This window comes from Polypterus senegalus, chromosome 8, assembly GCF_016835505.1.
Source record: "Polypterus senegalus isolate Bchr_013 chromosome 8, ASM1683550v1, whole genome shotgun sequence".
Lineage (NCBI taxonomy): Eukaryota > Metazoa > Chordata > Cladistia > Polypteriformes > Polypteridae > Polypterus > Polypterus senegalus.
Genome location: NC_053161.1, coordinates 39,732,808 through 39,755,457, shown reverse-complemented (window position 1 = coordinate 39,755,457; position 22,650 = coordinate 39,732,808). Strand labels below are relative to the sequence as shown.

Genomic DNA, 22,650 nt, shown 5'->3' with positions numbered 1-22,650 from the left:
CAATATTTAAGTTAAACCTGTGTGTGATATCCAGTTTTTTGGCACCTCGTCACACCTGCCATAAAGTTCTCTACACTAAGCGTACACCTGGGGACCCCTTACTGTGAGGGAGCAGCACTACCGCCACACCACCATGCATGTGTTTAATACCTACTTAAATACTTGATATTTTCATGATGAAATGCATTAATCTTAGCATTCTAAATTTTCAGACAACAGAAATATCATGAAGTGAATGTATTCTGAGTGGTGATCGCTGCCTGTGCCTCCTCTTAGTGTAGAGGAAGTCAGTTTAAGAAGCACATAGCGATTAACAACTGGGTCGGGGAACACTTGGCACAAAACATTTAATGTGCTATTTTACCTTATAACGGGGTTTTAGAAAATCTAGTAAATTAAACATTGATTTTAAAATGAAATTTAGTTTATGACATTCTACTTTAATGACAAAATAAACTGTGCGAATAAAGTGGAAATGTCGACTTATCTCGACATAAGTGTTGAGATTAAAGTGGAAATGTTTTTTTCTTCACTGTGTCCATAGCTTTTTTTTTCATCACTGTGGCCCTAATACACTTCCGTAGGGCTATACCAAAAATAGCATTAAATAGCAAGTTGCAGTTTTATTATTTATGTATATAGCTTAGTTTGAAGCAAGGTCCATATTAATGCAATTTGCCTTAACACTAGAATTACCAGAGTCTACGAAAAAACTTGTAGATCCGGCCCACCCTAAAACCGTTCGCTCCTCTTCGCCAGTGTTTTATGTCCTCTAAATGTGCCGATAAAGACAAGCTGCAAGCAGCCGAATATTCCATCCCCCCACCGGCTTAGAACGTGCACAAACTTCTCCCAGCTCATGCTTTGATTATCTGGGAGTGAAGTGGAGTTTTAGAGTGGAAATAATAGATTGTATTTGGAACACACGCATTTCATGTGTGTTCCGTTTCCACAGTAATCTGAGTAAACACATTTTTAAAACAGAAACATTTTTCATATTTTAGTAGTAAATGACAAAATGTTGGCATAAACTGTATAATGTATGAAGCCTGAAGTCCAAAGATCAAGTAAACACTTTCACAAAAGGTTCAAGGAAAAGACAACAGCTTCTGTGGCGTAGCGGCATGATTGGCTGACTTGTAATTAAGATTCCCTGGTTCAATCCCCACTGCCTCTTGCAGTTTTCAGTAGTGAGCTGCTCTTATTGTTAATATTATACAGTACACACATACACTTGGTTTGCGTCTGTAACACATGGTGTACATTTATAGGACTTACCGTTTTTAAATATTGTGCAGTTTAATGATAGTAAAGTTGTTTAAAAATTCACTTTAACGTGTCAGTGGACAGAGATTGTTAACATTAACAGAAAGTGTAGTTGGTTTACAAAAAATATTTACTATTTATTTTTTCTAACACACGTTCAGTGCAATACAACTGTTGACAAGCACTTCTGGATATTTTACAAAGTCTAAATGCCTCTTTGGATGGTTGAAAATATGTTGTTAAAATTATAGTTTAAGTTGTTTGCAAAATTTGTTTAATAAAAAGGTTCTATATTTTGAATGCAACTGTCATGCAATGTGATTCCTTCTCATTAATGCCACCCCCTTGAAAACTTTATAGGACCATGCAAACCTGTATTAATACTTGTGTACACATTAAAATGTGTTTTGTACAATTCTCATGACAGTGGAATAGGTTATTCTTGGCCAGTCTACTGCAGTAATTGCAGTGGAAAATGTGGTTAACATCCACTAATGCATGGGAAAAAAATACTGTTGAAAACCGTGAAACCGGTATAATTTAGAAAAATACTGTGATATAGAATTTTGGTCATACCGCCCAGCACTACCTGGGACCTGACATTTTTAAACTAAAAGTCTTAAAAAGCGGTCTGCTTTTCATTTTAACAGATTAAGTTTTATCTAATCAACTGTTTATCATACCCAAACAATGTAATCAGTGCTTAATGGGGAATGCTAAATAATCTATTTTATTTACAATGTTTTATTGTAAGTTTGTTTTATATAAAACCACAGTTTTTTAATTGATGCCATCTATTATAACTTGAAACAGTTAAAGAAATACTCAATTCTGAAAATGGACAGAAAGACGCTAATTTTACAATATAAACAAAATGTGAAGAAATAAAACATATACATTACATATATTTACATATATACATTTCTTCCATGTTCACAAAGTAATATCTTATAAGATAACAACAATTAAACAATGAAGTTAAACTGTAGTTGTTGAATAAAATGGGTTATAAAAATCACACGTAAAGCAGAAGTTCTGCAACAGTATGAAAGAGAAACTTTTCTTCCCCAATATGTCAAGTAGATAAAGCTCTCTGATTACCTGATTAGCCTGTTTCCTGTTTTATTTGATGTCAGTAGTCAACTATTATTTTGCTTCTATTTGTAGTGTTAATCATAAGGCAGAAACACAGAATGCATTGCCTTGGTCTCTGCACCCAAATTAAGACTGGCTTTGATTTGAAATTAACAAAGCCTTAGTTGGTGGCATAGTAGAGCATTTACATCTGTAGAAAAGTAATTGAGAACCACACTATATACTGCTTTTGCACTCTTGGATTAATATTGCAAAAGTGATTTCACAAGTAACTTTTATTGCTCCATTTTTACATGCAAATCTTCTTTAGGCTGCTCCAGTTAGGGGTTGCCACAGCGGATCATCTTTTTCCATATCTTCCTGTCCTCTGTATCTTGTTCCGTCATACCCATCACCTGCATGTCCTCTCTCACACATCCGTAAATCTTCTCTTAGGCCTTCCCCTTTTCCTCTTGCCTGGCAGCTCTATCCTTAACATAATTTTCCCAATATACCCAGCATCTCTCTTCTGCACATGTCCAAACCAATGCACTCTCACCTCTCCGACATTGTCTCCCAACCTGAGCTGACCCTCTAATTTATTTCATTTCTAATCCTGTCCATTCTCATCACACACATTGTAAATCTTAGCATCTTTAAAACTGCCACCTCTACCTGTGTCTCCTGCTTTCTGGTCAGTGCTTCTGTCTCCAACCCATATAACAAAGCTGGTCTCACTACCATCCTGTAGACCTTCCCTTTCACTCTTGCTGATAACCAACAGTCACAAATTACTCCTGACTCTTCTCCACCCATTCCACCCTGCCTACATTCTCTTTTTCACCTCTCTTCCACAATCTCTGTTACTATACTGTATGCTGTACTAAATTTTTACATGCAAATAATGTATTCAAATTTACAATGTTTATGCAGGTAAAAGAAAGGACATGAGTTTGAAGACTACAGTTTAATTTAGTACAAAACTGTTTATAAGCATGGAGATCAATTTCTTATTGTTAGAACTGGTGTTCTGCCACTACACTTATTGGATATTACAATTTTTGTTTTATGATAGAAAGATATTTATTACACAATAAATCAAGAGTCTTCAATCTATCTATCTAATAAAAGCAAACAGCAACATAATCCTACTTTTAAAATGGAATGTTGTTTATCATCAGTTTAGTGAGGAAACATCTGCAATGAGTGTAAAACATAGACATTTACTCAAAGGAAATAAGATCCCAAGCAAAGGATATACTGTAATTTTGATAAATCATTTTCATTTTTCATGTAATACTATTTAGTTTTACTCGACCTGGTATGGCAAATTACTAATGCTTATTTGTTTTAGTAAGAGTGGTATATTTCAGTTGTTTTATTTAGATAAGTATGTGACGATGTGGGTTCTGGCGCCATACTCCCATTGCTGTTGGAAGCACTTGAACCCCCAACACCGTCGATAATGTAACCGAGTGAGCTTGTCAATGGAGGCAAATTACTGAGCAAGGGGAAGGTAGAAAGTGCAACAGTGCTTTTATTAAAAAACCAACAAAACAAGTGTTCAAATAAATAGTGCAGTTTCAAAGTTCATTAAATAAATAATCCATAAAAAGAACGTGGAGGTTTAAACAAATAAATAGAAAAAAACAATCCTTAAAAACCAGAGGTTAAAATCTTCTTGTGGAAGCAGTCTTTAAAACAACAACAAACAAATCCGGTGCATCATTTATTAGCGTCTCACCTGCTTATCCCGTTTGGGCCAAGCAGCAGGCAAGACGCTCTCTGCAGCTGCCCTCCTGAAACACACGCATGAGACTGGAGACCTCCCGATCCCTGGCTCCGGTATGGCACTCATCCCAGTCTCTGAGAACTTGGTTTCCAACCAACGGCCAGGTCGCCCACGTTGGGGATTCCAGCACCAAGTCTCCCGACTTCCGCTGCCTTTCCATGGCCTCTCTGCGGCCAGTCGCCTTCCCTGGTCACTCCCGCTACCTGATCGCTCAGCGGGAGCGACATCAATACAAACACCTGGGTGTCGGCCTAACACCCAGCTTCCACGCAGCTGTCCACGCGCCATTCGCCGCCCGTCCGCCGCCGCGGCTCTCTCTCTCTTTCACCGACCTGCTTCCTCTCCTGCTCCCGGTAACCTCCGTCCTCTCCTTTCCTTTCTCTCTCCACTTTTTTCCTCCTTTAAAACCGACTCGCGCTTCTTTTTAAAATGACGAGGGCCACAGCAGCTGCAGCATTAGCCACGGGACAATCATGAATGTGGGCAGTTCCTCACCTGTGCACACGGTGAGAAACGCCCACATCGACGACTGCCCCTGCGGCTCGCTACAACAATGCCCCCCCACGCCGCCTCGGGTGCGGTGATTATTTATTTAAAATGAATGGCCTTTTCTCAACGAGCTGTGGACCCATAACACCACAAAGTAGTATAGTGGACTGTATGTATGTTTCATTGTGCCTTTAATGTACATTTTAGTAAAACAGAAACCTACAATATACACTTAACTAGTTGATATAGTAAGTTTCCTAATATAATTTTATCCTTTTATTTATTGCCCAAATACCATAAGGATTCTTCAAAAAGATCAGGAATGCTAAGGTACCCACATCTAAAGTATATTCTAAAGAACTGGAACTTGGATCAAAAGGAGACAGAAGAATACAACAATTTAGTGTTAATTCAATAAGCATTTAACAAGAGAAAATTAAAATACTTGCAAGTACATGTACTGCTACTCTTTAAATTACAATTCAATTCACAAACATAATGTCATCACAAAATCCTGATTATTTTTACATTCATAAAAATAATTATTGTCTTAATGCCACACATCTCTAAATCAGAAAGAAATTATCAATTGCCTAACTGATTAAGAAATTAAACTGTGTCACAACAAACAACTAAAAATAGCAGTAAACTGTCAAATGCAACTGTATATTCCCTTGTTAGTGAGACCTATAATATTACGGCCAAAAACTAATGCAAAGCGTATGCCGAGGAAATTAGCAATATACACTCCTTCTGTAAGCATGTTCCTAATATAAAAAGTTGAGGTGTTGTCATATTTTCATGTGTTTCTAATGTACTTTTTCTTTATAATACAAAAAGCACAGCCTACTAAATAGTGCTCAGATCTGAGTCCCTAACCAGTACTTTCCTACTTTTAATCATACTGCTTACAATTTTGATTAGGTGACTGGCACCTTTAGACCAACATTCCTTAACTTGAAAATTATGTGACACTAGCCAACCCGCGGTGTAGTATACGCCGCATAATTATTTATTGATGGGTGAAAACTTTCTGAAAGACACAGTTGTCCAAATAGGGTGGGTTTGAGGATACGACTGTGAGTGAATGAAAAGATGGAACTCTGGAGAGAGCAACATACAATTGTCCGTGACTGAAAACTGGTTTTGGCAGATACAGACATATCTTTTTGAAAGTTTGGCCCTGTGCCTTATTAATTGTCATTGCAAAGGCCAATCTAACAGGAAATTGTCTGCGTGTAAAAGTAAAAGGCAAATTTGAATCTGATGGGGTCAGGGAAATCCGGGGAATAAGGACAGTTTGCGAGGTTGCAGCTGCGATAGTTTTACACTCCAGTACATTGCGGTAAATGCTGGTAACAGAAAGTCTAGTGCCATTACAGAGAACTTTTGCTGGCATGAAGTTTCTGAGAAGCATGACGACTGAACCAATTTTAATTTTGAGTTTATGCGTGCCAGTGGGAGTAAGACTGTTAAGAAATTCTTCGGGGAATGGAAGTTGATCTGCAGGATTGTCTGTGACAATGGAGTCAACGCTGGTGAGTTACTTCGTTGGTAGGGATAAGTCCTCGAGAGCGAGGGTGGACGCGGGAGGAGGGTTAGAATGGGTGGGCGGGGCTCTGTCGTGCGTACCTCATGGTCGGGCGACTTGGTCGATTATATATATTGTGAACGATAGGGGGCGCTCTCGCTCCCTTGAACCCCTGTCCACGACTCCAGACACCAGGTAAAAGTCCTCAAGTTGACTTTATTTTGTTGCCACAGTGCACAAAGCACACTCTTCACCACAATACTCATAAATCACCAATACAATCAATAAACACAATCCTCCAGCTCCCAGACGCGTTGCCACCCTTCCACCCAGCTCAGCTCATTGTCTGCGAGTTCCCAAAGTCCTTTTATACTCCCTGACCCGGAAGTGTTCTCAATCCCCAGTCCATGTGATCCTCAACCACTTCCGGGTCAGGTGAAAGCTCTTTCTTCAACCCGAAGTCCGCCGCTCTTCCTGTGACGAACCTCCGGGTCACAGGGCACGAAGAAGCCCTCGGTCCTCCCTGCAGCTCCCTCCTGTGGCCCCCACGGCATCCAGCAGGGCTTTGCATAAAACTCCAATGTCCATGATGCCCTGCTGGTCTTCTGGGGACCTCCACGCTGCAAGGAGGGCTCCACCTGGCGGCTTGGGGTATTGGCGGATAAATGGCGCCATCCATTATATATATATATATATATATATATATATATATATATATATATATATATAGAGAAAAGCAGCCGGAACCAAAAAGAACAATGAAAAGTCAACGTGGCTCAGAGGTGCATGTGGACTGTAGCAGAGACGAAAGCGACGGAGGCTGTGTTTAGTGAGGTGTTGCGTGCAGGCACATGAGCAGGCAGTGCGCATGCCTCGAAAGCGAGGGTGGACGCGGGAGGAGGGTTAGAGTTGGCGGACGGGGTTCTGTCGTGTGTATCCCATGGTCTTAGAGTTGGTGGGCGGGGCTCTGTGAGTTGGCGGGTGTGCCTCTGTTATGCGTATCCCATGGTCTCTGTTGTGCGTACCCCATGGTCAGGTGACTTAGTCAATTATATATATAGATATGCATAGTACAGTGGTTGTAGTCTGCGGCCTAGCAAATATTTTAACTAAAAATTCAGTGATTGGACATTTTAGTACATTTTAAGAATTTCAAAAAGACATGAAACTATTGCATTCGAAGATAACTGGCAGAGAAGAGTTGTAAATGAACAAATTAAACAAGTTAGAAAATGTATGCATGGTATAACATTCAGGTGCATTCAAAGAGGAGCAGGCACTGTATTCCAATGGACTAATGTCAGTAGATAAGGTCTGCAACTTTCTCAATCGGTTTCAGGGTTTTGGTAGCACACCACGATTGGGCAAAAGGCTAGAAACAGGCCTGGACAGGATTCTTTGTAGTCCATCACAGAGACCATTTTCACTCACACAAATGGGCACACTTAAACACACACACACACATCCCACATTCACACATACTGACAATTTCCAAAAAATAGTTAACTTTTAATAAATTAAAAAAAAAATTAAAAAAACTTTTCTAATTAATTTATTGTCTGGTCATTGTAATTTTTATGACAAAGGTTAGGGAATAACTATGATAGTAATAGGGTGACCAGATTTTGTCCACACAAAAAGCCCATTCTCATTAGTTTAATGCCTGCTTTATGTCACCATCAGAGAAGAGGTCAGGGCACAGAGGGGGAAAAAAAACTGTTAATTTGTGAAAGTGTTATTTACTTTTATGCATAATTTCACAGGGTAAATCATTCATAGTTAGATAATTTTGTTTTCCTAGTTTGCATTTTATACTTTTCTGCTTAAGAAGATCACATAACTTACCTGTTCCAACATAAAGCATCAGAAGGACAGAGGTGCTGAAGCACTCATTCTCTTTTGCTTTCGCTCAAGCCACTAAGAAGACTTTATAAAGATGAAACAATTTGCTGATGCAGAGGTTTCTGCACGAGCTGACCTAAACTTTATGATCTAGGATTGCAGCCCCATTCACGGAGATTTTGAAATGTTAAACATGTGTACAGAAGGAGCTGTTTGAAATATCACAACAAAAAATTTCCTTGAAGAATAAGTATACTAAATTTCAACAAAATTTGTCCATGGGGGGCATAAAGTTGCTTTATGAGGAAAGACACGTGAGCATGGCTATTAAAATAGGTACTTCTCACATTATATGCTGATGCACCTAAAAAGGAGGAATATAAAAATCACACCACAGACTGAAGATTAAAGTACAAATATAAAATACAAAGGAAGATACTTTTATTGACAGTTACAAAGATAGTAAGGCTTTTTAAATGTGTTACACTGAGCTTACCATTATGAACCACCCATCTTTCATCCGTCTTTGAACCTGTTTTAGTCAGTTTAGGATCATGGGCACCAAAACACATCTTAAAACCAAGAATCACCCGTGGACAGGGTGTCCATTTATCAACAGGTAGGCACAGGCATGCTCACTTATATGGAACCAGTTTGAAATCCCCATTAAACCTAACACACACGCATGTGTGAATAAAACTGTACTGGCAAGATCCAGGCTGACATACATATACATACAAACACACAGCACATATAGTGTCAAGATGAGGAACTGTGCAAAATAGACAGTATAGTTTAAAAGTATGCTTTCAAACTAGCAAGACGATACAAACAAGATCAAAAGCTGAAAACAATATAAAATATTGTTGAATGACAAATAGAAAATGTTGTATGCTACGTTCACAGATGATTCCTTAAAAATTACACAATAGGTCTACTCTCTCTTCTGTTTCCTTTTCCGGTGTCCTTTTGGTGGTGGCGCAACCATCTACTCAAAGCACCGTGATGTTCCAACAATGATGCATGGATTAAAAGCCAGAAATTTGTATGACCATCAACATCAAGTAACTCCGTGAGAACCCTAACTACAAAGACGACTATTTCATTTATGTTAGGTAGAATGCCCAGAGTGGACGGGGTGGTATCGTGGCCTGGAACCCCTGCAGAATTTATTTTTTTCTCCAGCCGTCTGGAGTTTTTTTTCTGTCCACCCTGGCTATCGGACCTTACTCCTTCTCTATGTTAACTAATGTTGTCTTATTTTAATTTCTTATTTTGTCTTCTATTTTTCTTTTCTTCATTATGTAAAGCACTTTGAGTTACTTTTTGTATGAAAATGTGCTATATAAATAAATGTTGTTGTTTTCACTTCTCTAAACCAAGAAACAAATTTGAAATCATCAAAAGGATACCAAAATTGCAGAAGAGCATTCTCACATTGTTTTGGTTTATTTAAATTTTTATTTTAGAGAATATACTAGTCCAAAAGTAAAGTTAAATGAGAACATCACAGCTTTATGTTTATCGACAGACTGCTTAAACATGTCTCAGGTATATAACTTCATTTCAACTGTTAATACAGTGTATTTCAACCTTTCTATAGATTTTTTTTAATAAAATTAAGAAGCACAAACAAGTTGCGGCCTGCACAAATAAAAATAGTTTACAAATATTTTGAAAGGTTAGTCCCATGTAATGTTTTGTGGTGTATTTGTGTGTTAGAAGGTTATTTTTTTGTATGCAATCTGCTTATTAAATTATGTAACACGACAATGTCAAATCTGTTCTACTGTTTGAGAATCCCTTAACTGAACTATCATGGACCTTGAATCACTGGCAAAGTTAATGTATTAAGACCTTCAAAGTAATACATACAGTGCTATGAAAAAGTATTTGCCCCATTCCTAATTTCCTCTATTAATGAAGACTTTTGATACCGAATGTTATTATTAAGTAAAGGGCAACTAAGTGAAGAAATATTTTTAGGCTTATTTCATTTCTCTTCTAATGAACAGTGTACAATACAAGCTAGAATACAAAGGTGGAGTGATGTGAAGCCATGAGCTGAAAGCAGAAATGAAATGTTGGTTATATTACTTTTTTCCACGGGGAAAATGCAGCTTTAAAACAGTGATGATTTGTGAATGTCACAAATGCCCTTAAATGTGAGGTATGTATATTCATAAAATTCTCCATTACTACACAAGTTAATATTAAAGCAACTGCATTCATGCAAGTCGGGATGCACATAAAGATTATTGCCTCAAGTGTGGATGAGCAACATACTGTATGTGCATCGCAATACATAAACCCCTAGAACATATCACAGTATCAACACAAATATCAAACTATCTCTGTGTTTCACAGGTCATCATACATTTAAGCCAATAGCTTTTAGTTCCCTGTTGATTTTAAGACATACTGTATAAGAATAGTATTTGATGTATTGTGATGTTTCAGAATCATCACAATAGCAACGTATTATTATTGTTTTAAAGAAATCAAACAGAAAGAGCTGATGCTTCGTTACTGTCATTCCTAGAAAGTTTTATACCATAAAACAACTGAAATATGCCATTGTGACAGTTTAGGGCTTCTGGCACCCTTGTACCCTCAGAGACCACGTCAGACACCAGATACAAGTCCAATAATAGGATTTATTATAATAATAAAGTGCACAAAGCACGCTCTTCCCCACAATTCTCCAATAAATCAAATAAAAAATAACCATACACAAACCTCCTCTCCCAGACGCTTAGCCACCCTGCCTCCCAACTCAGCTCGCCGTCTGGGAACTCCCATAATCCTTTTACATTCCCTGACCCGGAAGTGTTCTAATCCTCAGTCCATGTGATCTCCTATCACTTCCGGGTCAGATAAAAAGTCCTTTTCTTCACCCCGGAAACATGTCATTCCCCTTTTCCATGTGACTCGGACGTACTTCCGGGGCGTAGGGAAAATAAACACTGTTCCTTCCTGCAGTGTCTCCTAGCGGTCCCCAGGGCTGTGAATAAAGACTCCAATGTCCATAATGCCCTGCTGGTCTTCGGGGCACCTCCATACTGCAGGGAGGGCTCCACCTGGCGGCATGGGGGTATTGGCCGGGATGAACAGCCGGCCATACATCACACCATATAACACAATATAATAATGCTTCTCTGAGAGCATGAAAAATGTCAGCTTGAAAAACACTAATCTGAGTTATCGTAACATATCTTCATGTTCCCACCAGGAATCTTAAAATTCAGCTTTGGTATGTATAAAGTTACAAAGTTGTCCATATTCATTCAAGCGGCAACTCAATTTTTTTCCTTGTTTCTGTATATTTGTGTACATTAAATCATTATATTATGGTGCTATCGGCATATTGTATCTATTTTTTCAGCAGTAACTCTATGGGAAAGACAATTTTGGAAATATATTTCAGTGTAAACTAATGGTGTCTCAAAAAACAATTCCGCATGATTTGAAAAGGGTGTCTTACAATTCCAAAATACTGTTTAGCAGTAGAGTAAATTGGAAGTTAGCAGTGCTAGGGAATCAGGCGAGCTTCAATATAGGAGAATCTGCTGTGCAAATCACATAGTTCACATAGAAGTGCTGGTGAGTATGTATGATAAAAAAGCAAGTATGTTCTTAAACACAGGACCTACACAATGTAAAACAGGCACTTGGTTATTCCTAAGAAGACAATACTTAAAGAAGAGCTCTCAAGAGGGCTTGCTGTCACTGACAAAATAACCTGAAATCTTCAGCAGCTTACTGATCAAATGTGATGGCTTGAATGTTACAACAATGCTCTTGTCACAAATTTTCAACTCAGCATTCATTAATGGACATTTTCGAAATGAGAAGGGTGTACACCATTACAAACAGATCTTCTGCAGTCACAGAAAGTGTATGAGAGGAATTTTATAACAAATAAGATGTTCACCATTAGCCAATATGTACTCTGGGCTCCTAATTGGTTTACTGGAGGTTGTGATAACGCTTCTTACTATTAGCCCAAACACTGCAGAGTGTGAATGTGCTTTATCAGGCCTTAACCTCATCTTTCATAACAAGATGACCCACTTAATGTTTCAAGCTTGACAAATATTAATGCAGCTGCATACACAGATCACTGACTGTTGTCAACTAAATGTGTATGGCACTGTAAACAACATATTACACCTCAGAATAACCTTAAAGGTCAAACTGGAAAGATTTTTGACAAAGAAATTAATTGATGCGGTCTAAATTAGGTCTAAAAACAAAATTTCAAAATACAATATATTAATGCAGTTAATTTTTGATAAAATATTTTTGTGTATATTGGAAAAAGATCACAAATCAACATGACACAATCCTTTAAAAATAATATATTTACTAAACTATTCTCTCCCAAGATAATGACTGTGTGGTATTGTGCACAACAAAATAGTTCAAATAAACATTGCTGTAAAAAGTTGCAGGTAACCCTCCATTCCATATATTAAGGTCTACCAGAAAGCATACCTAGACTACCAAGTTTGTGAAACACTAGCAGCCCCCAGCACAGTACCATGTGTATTTACAACTTGCCCACCCCTGCACAGTACTGCACAAAAGTTAGGTGGCATGTGAAATCTGAAAAAAACTACTGACTTAAAACACTTTAAAATTTGAGTTATAAAGTTCAAGATAATAAGAGAAAATATCAATACTAAAAAAGAATAAAGTTTTCTTTGGATAACAAAAGTTATGAAAATGCTTGGGGGCACATGATAAAATATATTTTTATAATGTGAAAAACAAACCTCATTCATAAGTGAATCTATGAGTAAATCTGTAAAACATGCTGTAAACATACAAAGAGTACATGGACAGTTACCAACTCAATGAGCAACGTTAGCAAATTATAATTAAACAATCACTAAAATAAATTATTTTGTGTAATTACCTTGCGATCTGAAATCTTCCTCAAAGCAGTCTCTATTGAAAGCAAATTCTGGTTCTTCTGTGTAACTGTAGAGTTCTATAAAGAATATGAATACAAAAAAAACTTGTATAAACTTAAAAAAGCAGTACCCAAAATAGTGAATAATAACATTTCTGCAATACTCGTAGCAAGGCCAGATGCCTATTACTAAGGTTTCTTTTGGTGTAGTTCACAAAGTCTCTCTTCAAATTCCAGGCTATACCTTAAGGAAAAATGTCTTCAACTACTAGTGTAAACTAGTAGGTTTCAGTGTGATTATGGGTATTCTCTGTAGATCCACATATTTTACATTAAATTATGGAAAATAAGGACATGTCTTGCATCAGTCAAACTTCTCTTTTTTCCTCTGTGGTTCTACTTTGTCAAGTTTCTAATTTAATATGTTTACTAAGCTTGATTATTCTGTCATAACACAGTATAGGCTCCCTTGTGGTACAAAGCACTGGACCAGGTGTGTGTTGATACAGACTCAAATTCTACTGCCAGGGATGGAACCTTGATGCTCAAAGCTTACTTCTACTTTTGTAAAATATACAGTACTCGCGTCAGTGTTTCAACTGGATCATAGTGGTAGCCTTAGTTTTCTTTTATGGTTGTGGGTACACGGTCTTTTCAGTGCAAGGAACTACCACAGACCCATTACAGTATAAGGAAAAAGAAGCAAAGTAAGACATGAAGAGGCTATTCCACCAATAAGAAACAATCGATTGTAAGTCTACACTTTCTTGCCAGTATCATCAATGCTTCTTTTTCAAAGTCTTCTTAGTACCAGAAAAAGAGGTTTAGTACAGAAAATGTAACATTTAAAAACATGATTTCCCTCCCTTTATCAAGTGTCATGCCTATACACAATAATAATAATAATAATAATACTTTAAATTTATATAGCACTTTTCTCAATACTCAAAGTACTTCAGTGAGTGGGGAGCCACTTCAACCACCCCTAATGTGGTGACAGACATTTTTGCACCAGTAAGCTCACCACACATTAGCTAGTGTTAGGTGGTGAATGGTGAGGGAAACAGCCAATTAGAGACAGGGTATGATCAGGGGGCCAGAATGAATAGAAAATGCTGGTCAGTTTACACCATACTCCTTAAAAAGGATGCCCAGGGATCTTTTATGACCACAGAGAGTCAGGACCTCAGTTTTATGCCTCATCTGAAGGATGGTGACATTTTTACAGGACAGTGTCCCCATCAGTGCACTGGAGTACTGGGGTCCACAATTTAGACCACAGGGTAAGCGCCCACAGCTGGCCTCACCAACACATCTTCCAGCTGCAACCCAAGCTTTCCCAGATGGTCACCCACCCAAGTACTGGCCAGGCCTTAACATGCTTAGCTTGAGTTGGGTGGCCTGTTCTGAAGCACGTCGTATGACTACGTGGCAAGGTATTTTTTATGACAGGTGTAAGGCATTTCCTTAGAACAGACACAACAGGACTGAACAAAGTCTAAAAGAAGGCAGCATGAATAGCACAACAAGTAAGGTATAAACGGAGAAAGTAGGATGATACCAGATACAAAAAGCCTGTGAATATCCTTTAAGCTGGCTAACAGAGATGAGTACACTCAGTTATTATGATGTCACAAGAACTTATACTCTGGTACCAAGTCAATACCAAAGATCTGAAAATGTAATTGTTTTAGCTTTTGTAAGGTATAGGTGGTACCAAATGAAAGTAAGTACTGCATTAATGCGTGACTGTAAGTAGACAAATTACTCTGGAAGGCACAATAATATGTGAGAAAAACATGAGTTATGATACAGCATCACATCAACACATGTCGAAAAGAAAAAAAGCAGTTGTGTCTGAAAATGCTTTGTGTTCTAGACTTGAAAATTTCAGGTGCAATTGCAGGAACCTGCTTACTATTATATATGAAAAAAAGTGAAAACACACACAAGCACCGACACACACACACACACACACACACAATGGATTTTGTTACTGCCACAATTTTAATATCATTTCAGAGTTCAGAAAGAGATTTGTACGTGTTTTGACAGTACAATAATGTGACCACTAACATGCAAGTTGTGGTTGTTTAATTCGTAGAGTTACAAAGCTCTAAGTGGAGACAAAATAAAGGCATGATGTAATCACTTTTTGATACTGTGTTCTACATAGACCCAATAAAGAGGCAGAGGCTTCACATTCTTTCTCTGATTGTAGAGAGCACATCTACAGATGTATGTTTAGGCATCCATCCATTTTTTAACCAATTTATATAGTTCAAAGTAGCGGGGGGAACTCCTACACATCCACTATTATTCAGTGAACACCGGCAGTACTAACAACATTTATGGCAAGTAAAAATCAATCCAGGATTCAAACAAAGTGGCTATTTAGCTTGTCTACGCCAGTGATGAAATGAGATACTCCATTTGCTAATACCAAAATAAAAGTTTCTTTGTGCTTCAAAGCACAGCAGTTGTGCCAGTTAGCAGGACAGGCAAAATCGCATACTTCATTGCTAAATACAAATACGCAAACACTCAATTTGTTTTTTTGCTTTGGTATCAAGGAGGTAATGAGTATTGTGAAAATTCAGTGGTATTAGTTATGGATGTTCTGCTTGTTCAGACACAGATCAAAATTTTCACTAAAAAAGACTTGATTGGGGAATCGGTAAAAAGGACAATCACAAAACACGATATTTCAGCCACTGCTGTTCTAAGCTTTATGGAAATTTACTTGTAATGCTCATTTACAGACGGTATTTTGATAGTTGAGCCCGAACACGTCTTTTTTTTTTCTGCAGCAAACTTCCTGCAGTGCAAGTAAAGAGAAGTGAGTGGAAGCTTGTTTTAATCAGTGAACGAAAGGCTATTGGTATATTAGCCTTTATGTTAAAGAAAACAGAGTAATAAACCAAAAAAAAAGTAATCACAGAAGTCATCCCGTGCAACTAGACAAACAGCAAGAAAAGCCACTTTAAGGAATTCAGACCTTTATTTTATCATTTAAATTAAAATGGACACCACTTATTTAAAATACAGCCATTTACACTTTTAACTTGAAAGAAATAAAGAAATTTGAAACTGCTGCTTAGAAAATAGTTTTTTTTAAAAAAAAGATTTGTACTGTGTTTATTATTTCTTGCTGTGTGTCATACAGTGCAAGTTTTGCTGAGAAACAGGTACTACATAATTAAAATAATCCATATTTTAAATTAGACTTCAAGAATTATGAATATCTAGCTGTATAAATATAGTAAATGTACATTTTAACATCAAAAAGCTGTAAGGCAATTAATGATTTAAAACAATTAAAATGGAGTGCATGTTGTGAACGATAGGGGGAGCCCTCGCTCCCTTGAACCCCTGTCCACGACTCCAGACACCAGGTAAAAGTCCAAATGTTGACTTTATTTTTCTCCCACAGTGCACAAAGCACACTCTCCACCACAATTCTCATTAAACTCACAAATACTCAATAATAAACAATCCTCCAGCTCCCAGACGCGTTGCCACCCTTCCACCCAGCTCAGCTCATTGTCTGTGAGTTCCCATAGTCCTTTTATACCTCCTGACCCGGAAGTGTTTCTGCCCAATAGTCCACAAGTCCTTATTCCTTCCAGGTCAGGGTAAATAGTCCCTTTCTTCAACCCGGAAGTCCGTCGCTCTTCCTGTGACGAACCTCCGGGTCACAGGGCACGAAGAAGCCCTCGGTCCTCCCTGCAGCTCCCTCCTGTGGCCCCCACGGCATCCAGCAGGGCTTTGCATAAAAACTCCAATGTCCATGATGCCCTGCTGGTCTTCTGGGGACCTCCACGCTGCAAGGAGGGCTCCACCTGGGGCTTGGGGTATTGGCCGGGATAAATGGCCGGCCATCCATCACAATGTATATTTACATTTAAAAAGTGTGTAACTGTTAATATCAACGAATAGAATATTATATATTTATTGTGGCAGGCCGTGCCCAGCCGGGACGCCACTTCTACATATGTTCTGGGGGAGCAACCATGGGCTGCACAGTGCCTCTCCCGGGATGCTTGGTGGCAGCCTTCCTGGCTGATGAGGTTGCCTCAGTTTCCCGCAGGGCTCCATGGGGGATGGAGTTCCCCACAGCCTTGTTGGGGTCTGGGATGGCTGCCAGGGGGTGCTGCTTGGGTCCCTGAGCCGGCCTCCACAACTCTACAGCCTCACCCAGAAGTGCAATCAGAAACAGGTGATCAAGCACCTGGAGCACTTCTGGGTGGGCTATAAAAAGGGCCAGCAACCACCACTCGGAAGCCAGAATTGGGAGGAAGAGGACGAGGTTGTCAGGGAGGAGTGGTGGTGCCAAATCGGTGTGTGTTTACTTCAGTGTTTAGTGCTTTGGTACTGTGTTTTGGCTGGGGGGTTCACGGGGAAGACGTGCCCTCCAGCTGAAGAAAATAAAGTCTGTGCTATATTTTACATGTGCCTCAGTGTGATTCTGAGACCGAGTCGGGTGCATTATAGCACCCCTTTTATCACATTATATTAATAGACAGCTGCACAGTCAGGATGCCTGGGACGTGGAAGGACCGGGAGAGTGCCAATAGCTCCCACAGGACACAAGAGGGTGACTGCCCTGGGTGCAGGGGAGCCACAGAATCTGAGCTTGGAGGCTCCACCCAGTTGGGGCATGTGGCCCGCACCAGGGGGCGCCCAAACGTTCCAGGGAACATGGACTGCAGCATTTCCACCACAACAGGAAGTGCTGCTAAGCTCAAAGGCAAATACACCCGGTGTACTTCTGGGTGCACATGCAGAACTTCCGCCACACCCGGAAGTGCTGCAGAAAGCCCATCAGGAAACACCTGGAGCACACCCAAGTGCTGGATAAAAGGGGCCACCTCCCTCCATTCTGGGAGCTGGAGTTGGGAGGTAGTGTGATGGAGCTTTGTAAGACAGGAGCGGAGGCGGCAGGAACAAAAGTGTGTAGCAGAGGACTGTGAAAGTTTTGTGCATTGTGCTGTGTTGAAAGAAGAGAAGAACAATAATCATTATTTTAAGAACACAAAGATTACAGGGAAGATGAGATTATATGGTGTGCACAGGTATGTGATTTAAGATGTAACTGAAATTAAGTTATTGCAGGCACTCTAGTGATTTTACACTTGTATTCTATTTTCCTTTTTTTTTTCTCTTTTTAAGTTCACAAGCTTCACACAGGGAATACATGTGTGCAAGTGTCACTCATGAAATATAAGCTAAATTATGAATTAAATTACATTTTCAAAGTGAAGATGGACAGACAGGCTCACCTCTTTAAGAGCATTTATGGGATTGGCCCCTGGTATGTATTTCAAGCTGCCTGTTTTGGTCCAGTCATATCTCCTAGCTTATGGTCAAATTCGGCAAGGTATGAAGTAACTAGGTTTCACAAAATAAATTAATTAAAGAATACTTACACAATTATGAGTAGTCCATATATGTTTTGTCTGCAGAGTGTCACAAAACTGGGCTTTAATGGCATGCCATACCCGAGGGAACACTAATGTTTAAACACCATGAAGTTGCTGGGACTAAAGTGCCAAAAGACAGACTGATGCTGCTACTGGCCTGTAACATGGATGGATCAGAAAGGTTGCCGCCGCTAGTGATAGGGAAAAGCAAAGAGCCAAGGTGCTTCAAAAATGTCAAGAAGCTTCCAGTGGCATACGAGGCAAATCGCAATGCCTGGATGACTAGTGAAGTTTGGCTGCAGTGGCTGAAGAGGTTGGATACTTCAATGAGGTCCAAAAGACAACAAATTGTTTTGCTGTGTGACAACTGTGCTGCACACAGTGATGATATAAGACTGACAAACATCAAGCTCGTCTGTATGCCACCCAACATAAGCTTAATTCAGCCCATGGATCAAGGCTTTATAGCAAATTTCAAGAGAAATTACAAATCCCTCATGCTTCGCCATCTGATGGCAATCATGGATCAATGAGAGTAATTGAGCTGGACCACAAGCTGGCGCTACGTGATAGTTTGCACATGCAGAAGGATGCATGGAGTCGTGTCAGTACGTCAACAATCGTTAACTGCTACAGACAGGCAACCTTCATGAAAGCTGTGTAGGGACATACAGTAGCACTATCCCAGTTCCGGGTGCCTCAGCAGCAGTTGTGGATGATAGCAGAAGCGTGGGGCTACAGCTGCCTGATGGAATGTCAACTAATGACTTTGATTGTTTCGTTGAAATCGACAGCAATGCTCCAACAAGTGCAGATAAAACAGACAAAGAGATATGCAAAAGCCTGAAGGCATCTACACTAGCCGCTAATCAACTAGAAGAGGAGGAGAGCCGATGCCGATCATGTTCAGACTGCACCTGCCATGGCACTGACATTCGCTAATGCAGTGAAGAGGTTGGATTTTATACAAGCCTACCTAGAGTCAACTGGCTGTGATTCGTACGAAACGTTTTAAGCACTATCCAGCCAAATTTATGACCGTCGTCCGAACCAGTCACAGAGACCAATAGCAGATTATTTTAGTTGCGTGTGAACTAACACTGAGTAAACGACGACATTGCTTAATTGAAAATTAGCAGCTGTAGACCGGCAAGGCTGTATGTATATTACATGTACTGTAATCTAATTTGACTACATTAGACAAACTATATTTGAGGCTGGTATGTAACAATACATTGTGTTTATTCCTTAGCTCTAGGCACTGCAGTTAGGCGCATCCTTTATAAATAGGTTGCCACAGTGACGTAATACGTGCATAAAGTGCGTTCCTAGCATGCAGCACATGGCTCACAGTCTATTATAAGCTAATTCCGCTTATCTGCAATTGGGACTTCAGCCTCCATACACCGCAGCTAAACGGAGTGCATTGTATATGTGTACTAAATTTCAGGTCAATAGGTCAAACGGTTTGTGAGCTACTGGTGATTTAAAATCCTGAACAGACAAACGAACAGCCACAGTAGCGTATTATATAAGAAGACTAGCAAAATACCCGCGCTTCGCAGCGGAGAAGTATTGTGTTAAAGAAGTAATGAAAAAGAAAAGGAAACATTTTAATAATAACGTAACATGATTGACAACGTAATTGTGTTGTCATTGTCATGAGTATTGCTAGTGTATATATATATATATATATATATATATATATATATATATATATATATATATACACACACACACACACACACACACACACACATACAGTAGATATATATATATATATATATATAAATATAAATATAGATGTAGATATATATAGATATACAGTAATCCCTCCTCGATCGCGGGGGTTGCGTTCCAGACCCCCCGGCGATAAGTGAAAATCCGCGAAGTAGAAACCATATGTTTGTATGGTTATTTTTATATATTTTAAGCCCTTATAAACTCTCCCACCCTGTTAACATTATTAGAGCCCTCTAGACATGAAATAACTTTAGCCCTTTAGCCAAACGTTTAAACTGTGCTCCATGACAAGACAGAGATGACAGTTCTTTCTCACAATTAAAAGAATGCAAACATATCTTATCTTCAAAAGAGTGCCGTCAGGAGCAGAGAATGTCAGAGAGAGCGCTAAGAAAAGCAAACAATCAAAAAATCAATACGTGCTTTTAAGTATACAGAAGCACCGTGATAAAGCGGCATTTTGTAGAGAAGCGTCCGTGTCCTCTGTGCAAACAGCCCCTCTGCTCACACCCCCTCCGTCAGGCAGAGAGAGTGAGAAAGATAGAGAGAAGCAAACAAGCACGGCGCGGGAAGCATATCTTATATCATTGAGGAGTTTTAGTTAATATGTAATACATGCTCTGATTGGGTAGCTTCTAAGCCATCCACCAATAGCGTCCCTCGTATGAAATCAACTGGGCAATCAAACTGAGGAAGCATATAACCTAAATTAAAAGACCCATTGTCCGCAGAAAGCGGCGAACCAGCGAAAAATCCATGATATATATTAAGATGTGCTTACATTTAAAATCCGCGATAGAGTGAAGCCTGAAAGTCAAGCGATATAGCGAGGGATTACTGTAAAGAGATATATATATATATATATCTATACTAATAAAAGGCAAAGCCCTCACTCACTCACTGACTCATCACTAATTCTCCAACTTCCCGTGTAGGTAGAAGGCTGAAATTTGGCAGGCTTATTCCTTACAGCTTACTTACAAAAGTTGGGCAGGTTTCATTTCGAAATTCTACGCATAAGGGTCATAACTGGAAGCTATTTTTCCCCATATAATGTAATGGAGTCTTGAGTTGGAGATGGCCGCGGGGGGCGGAGTTTCGTGTGACATCATCACGCCTCCTACGTAAGTACGTAGAGCACAAGGAAGAACTCCAAACAGCGATCAGCACAAAACGCCATTTCACAATTGAGAAGGCAGAAAAACATTATGAAGCAAATGATGCATACAAGCATATTCATAAGTACAGCTACTGCGGAAACAAAGCACGGCGTGAACCGTAAGTTTATATTAAATTAAGTTCATAGACAGGCTGCCACTAGCGTTTGTAATTTAGTGCCTGCCCATATAAGGCCGTCCATCAGCGGCAATCCAATACAAACACTGCCGGTAAATATTCACGTGTGAAGGACTGTGCTTATGCAGAGGAAGATGAGATGGTCAGGGTGGTGTTTGGCACAAACTCATTGAAACTGCGAGAGAAAGTTTTAAGTGCGGGTCTTAGCTGACATTACACGAGATGGCACCAGTACAGCTGGGAACCTTCGATGCAAGAACACCAAGCGGCTCACGTGAACTGGCGAGTGCACAGACAAAAGCAATAGTTCCAAAGAGTGCTGAACAAAACCGAATTACACAATTGAGAAGGCAGCAAAAATATGAAGCGTCTTATACATAGAATCATATTCATAAGTGCAGCTACTGCGGAAACAAAGCACACGGTGGAAAAAGTGAATGTCCTGCTAAAGGAAGACAGTGTAAAAAAAAACAAAAAACCCGTGCATGCAGTTTGTCACATCACAGATAAAAAGGAAGACGAGCCGTTTATTGGTGCAGTAAGGAACTAATCGATGAATGAAACCTCTTATCTTTACAACGATTGACAAACACGGAATGTAACTTGAACACAGCCTACAAATACGAGCCTGATTGAAAGAAATAATGATAATCAAATCCTTGATGACAGCAACACTCAGTAACACTCACAAAACAAATACTGTATATTGACAGTCATGTTACGTTATTTTTAAAATGTTCCCTTTTCTTTTTCTACCTTTTTAACACACTACTTCTCGCTGCGATGCGGGTATATATATATATATATATATATATATATATATATATATATATATATATATATATATATATATTGTGGAAGGCTGCCGGCTTCCCAGGCGGTCCGCACCCCAGGCCGACAGGAGGAGCTCTCCGACACCAGGATGCGTGCCCGAGGTCCAGCAGGGCCTTATGGACTTTGTAGTGTTTATACACAGCCCTGCTGGATACCTTGGGGACCACCAGGAGTCGCTGTGGGAGGACTTGTGGGATCTGTTGTGCCTATGACCCGGGAGTACGTCACAGTCACGTGACGGGAAGGAATGGCGTGCTCCCGGGGTGAAGTAAAAGACTGATTGCCCTGACCGGAAGGAATAGGGAACTGTGGACTGCTGGGACAGGAACACCTCCGGGTCAGGGGCTATAAAAGGACGGTGCCTCAGTCCAGACACTGAGCTGTGCTGGGTGGGAGAGGAGCAAAGTGTCTGGGCGAGGAGGAGAGGGTATTGTGTGTAGTT

At 39.6% G+C, this 22,650-nt stretch overlaps 1 protein-coding gene across 3 annotated transcripts in view; it reads right to left on the bottom strand.

The window, feature by feature from the left end:
* strip2 (striatin interacting protein 2) overlaps nt 1-22,650 on the bottom strand; it is a 166,690-nt gene that overhangs the window by 96,778 nt on the left and 47,262 nt on the right. For all 3 annotated transcript variants that reach the window (XM_039760984.1, XM_039760985.1, XM_039760986.1), the window contains one exon: nt 12,916-12,990. In XM_039760984.1, coding sequence (XP_039616918.1) covers nt 12,916-12,990 — 75 coding nt within the window. Of the gene's footprint in view, nt 1-12,915; nt 12,991-22,650 lie in introns of those variants that run through there.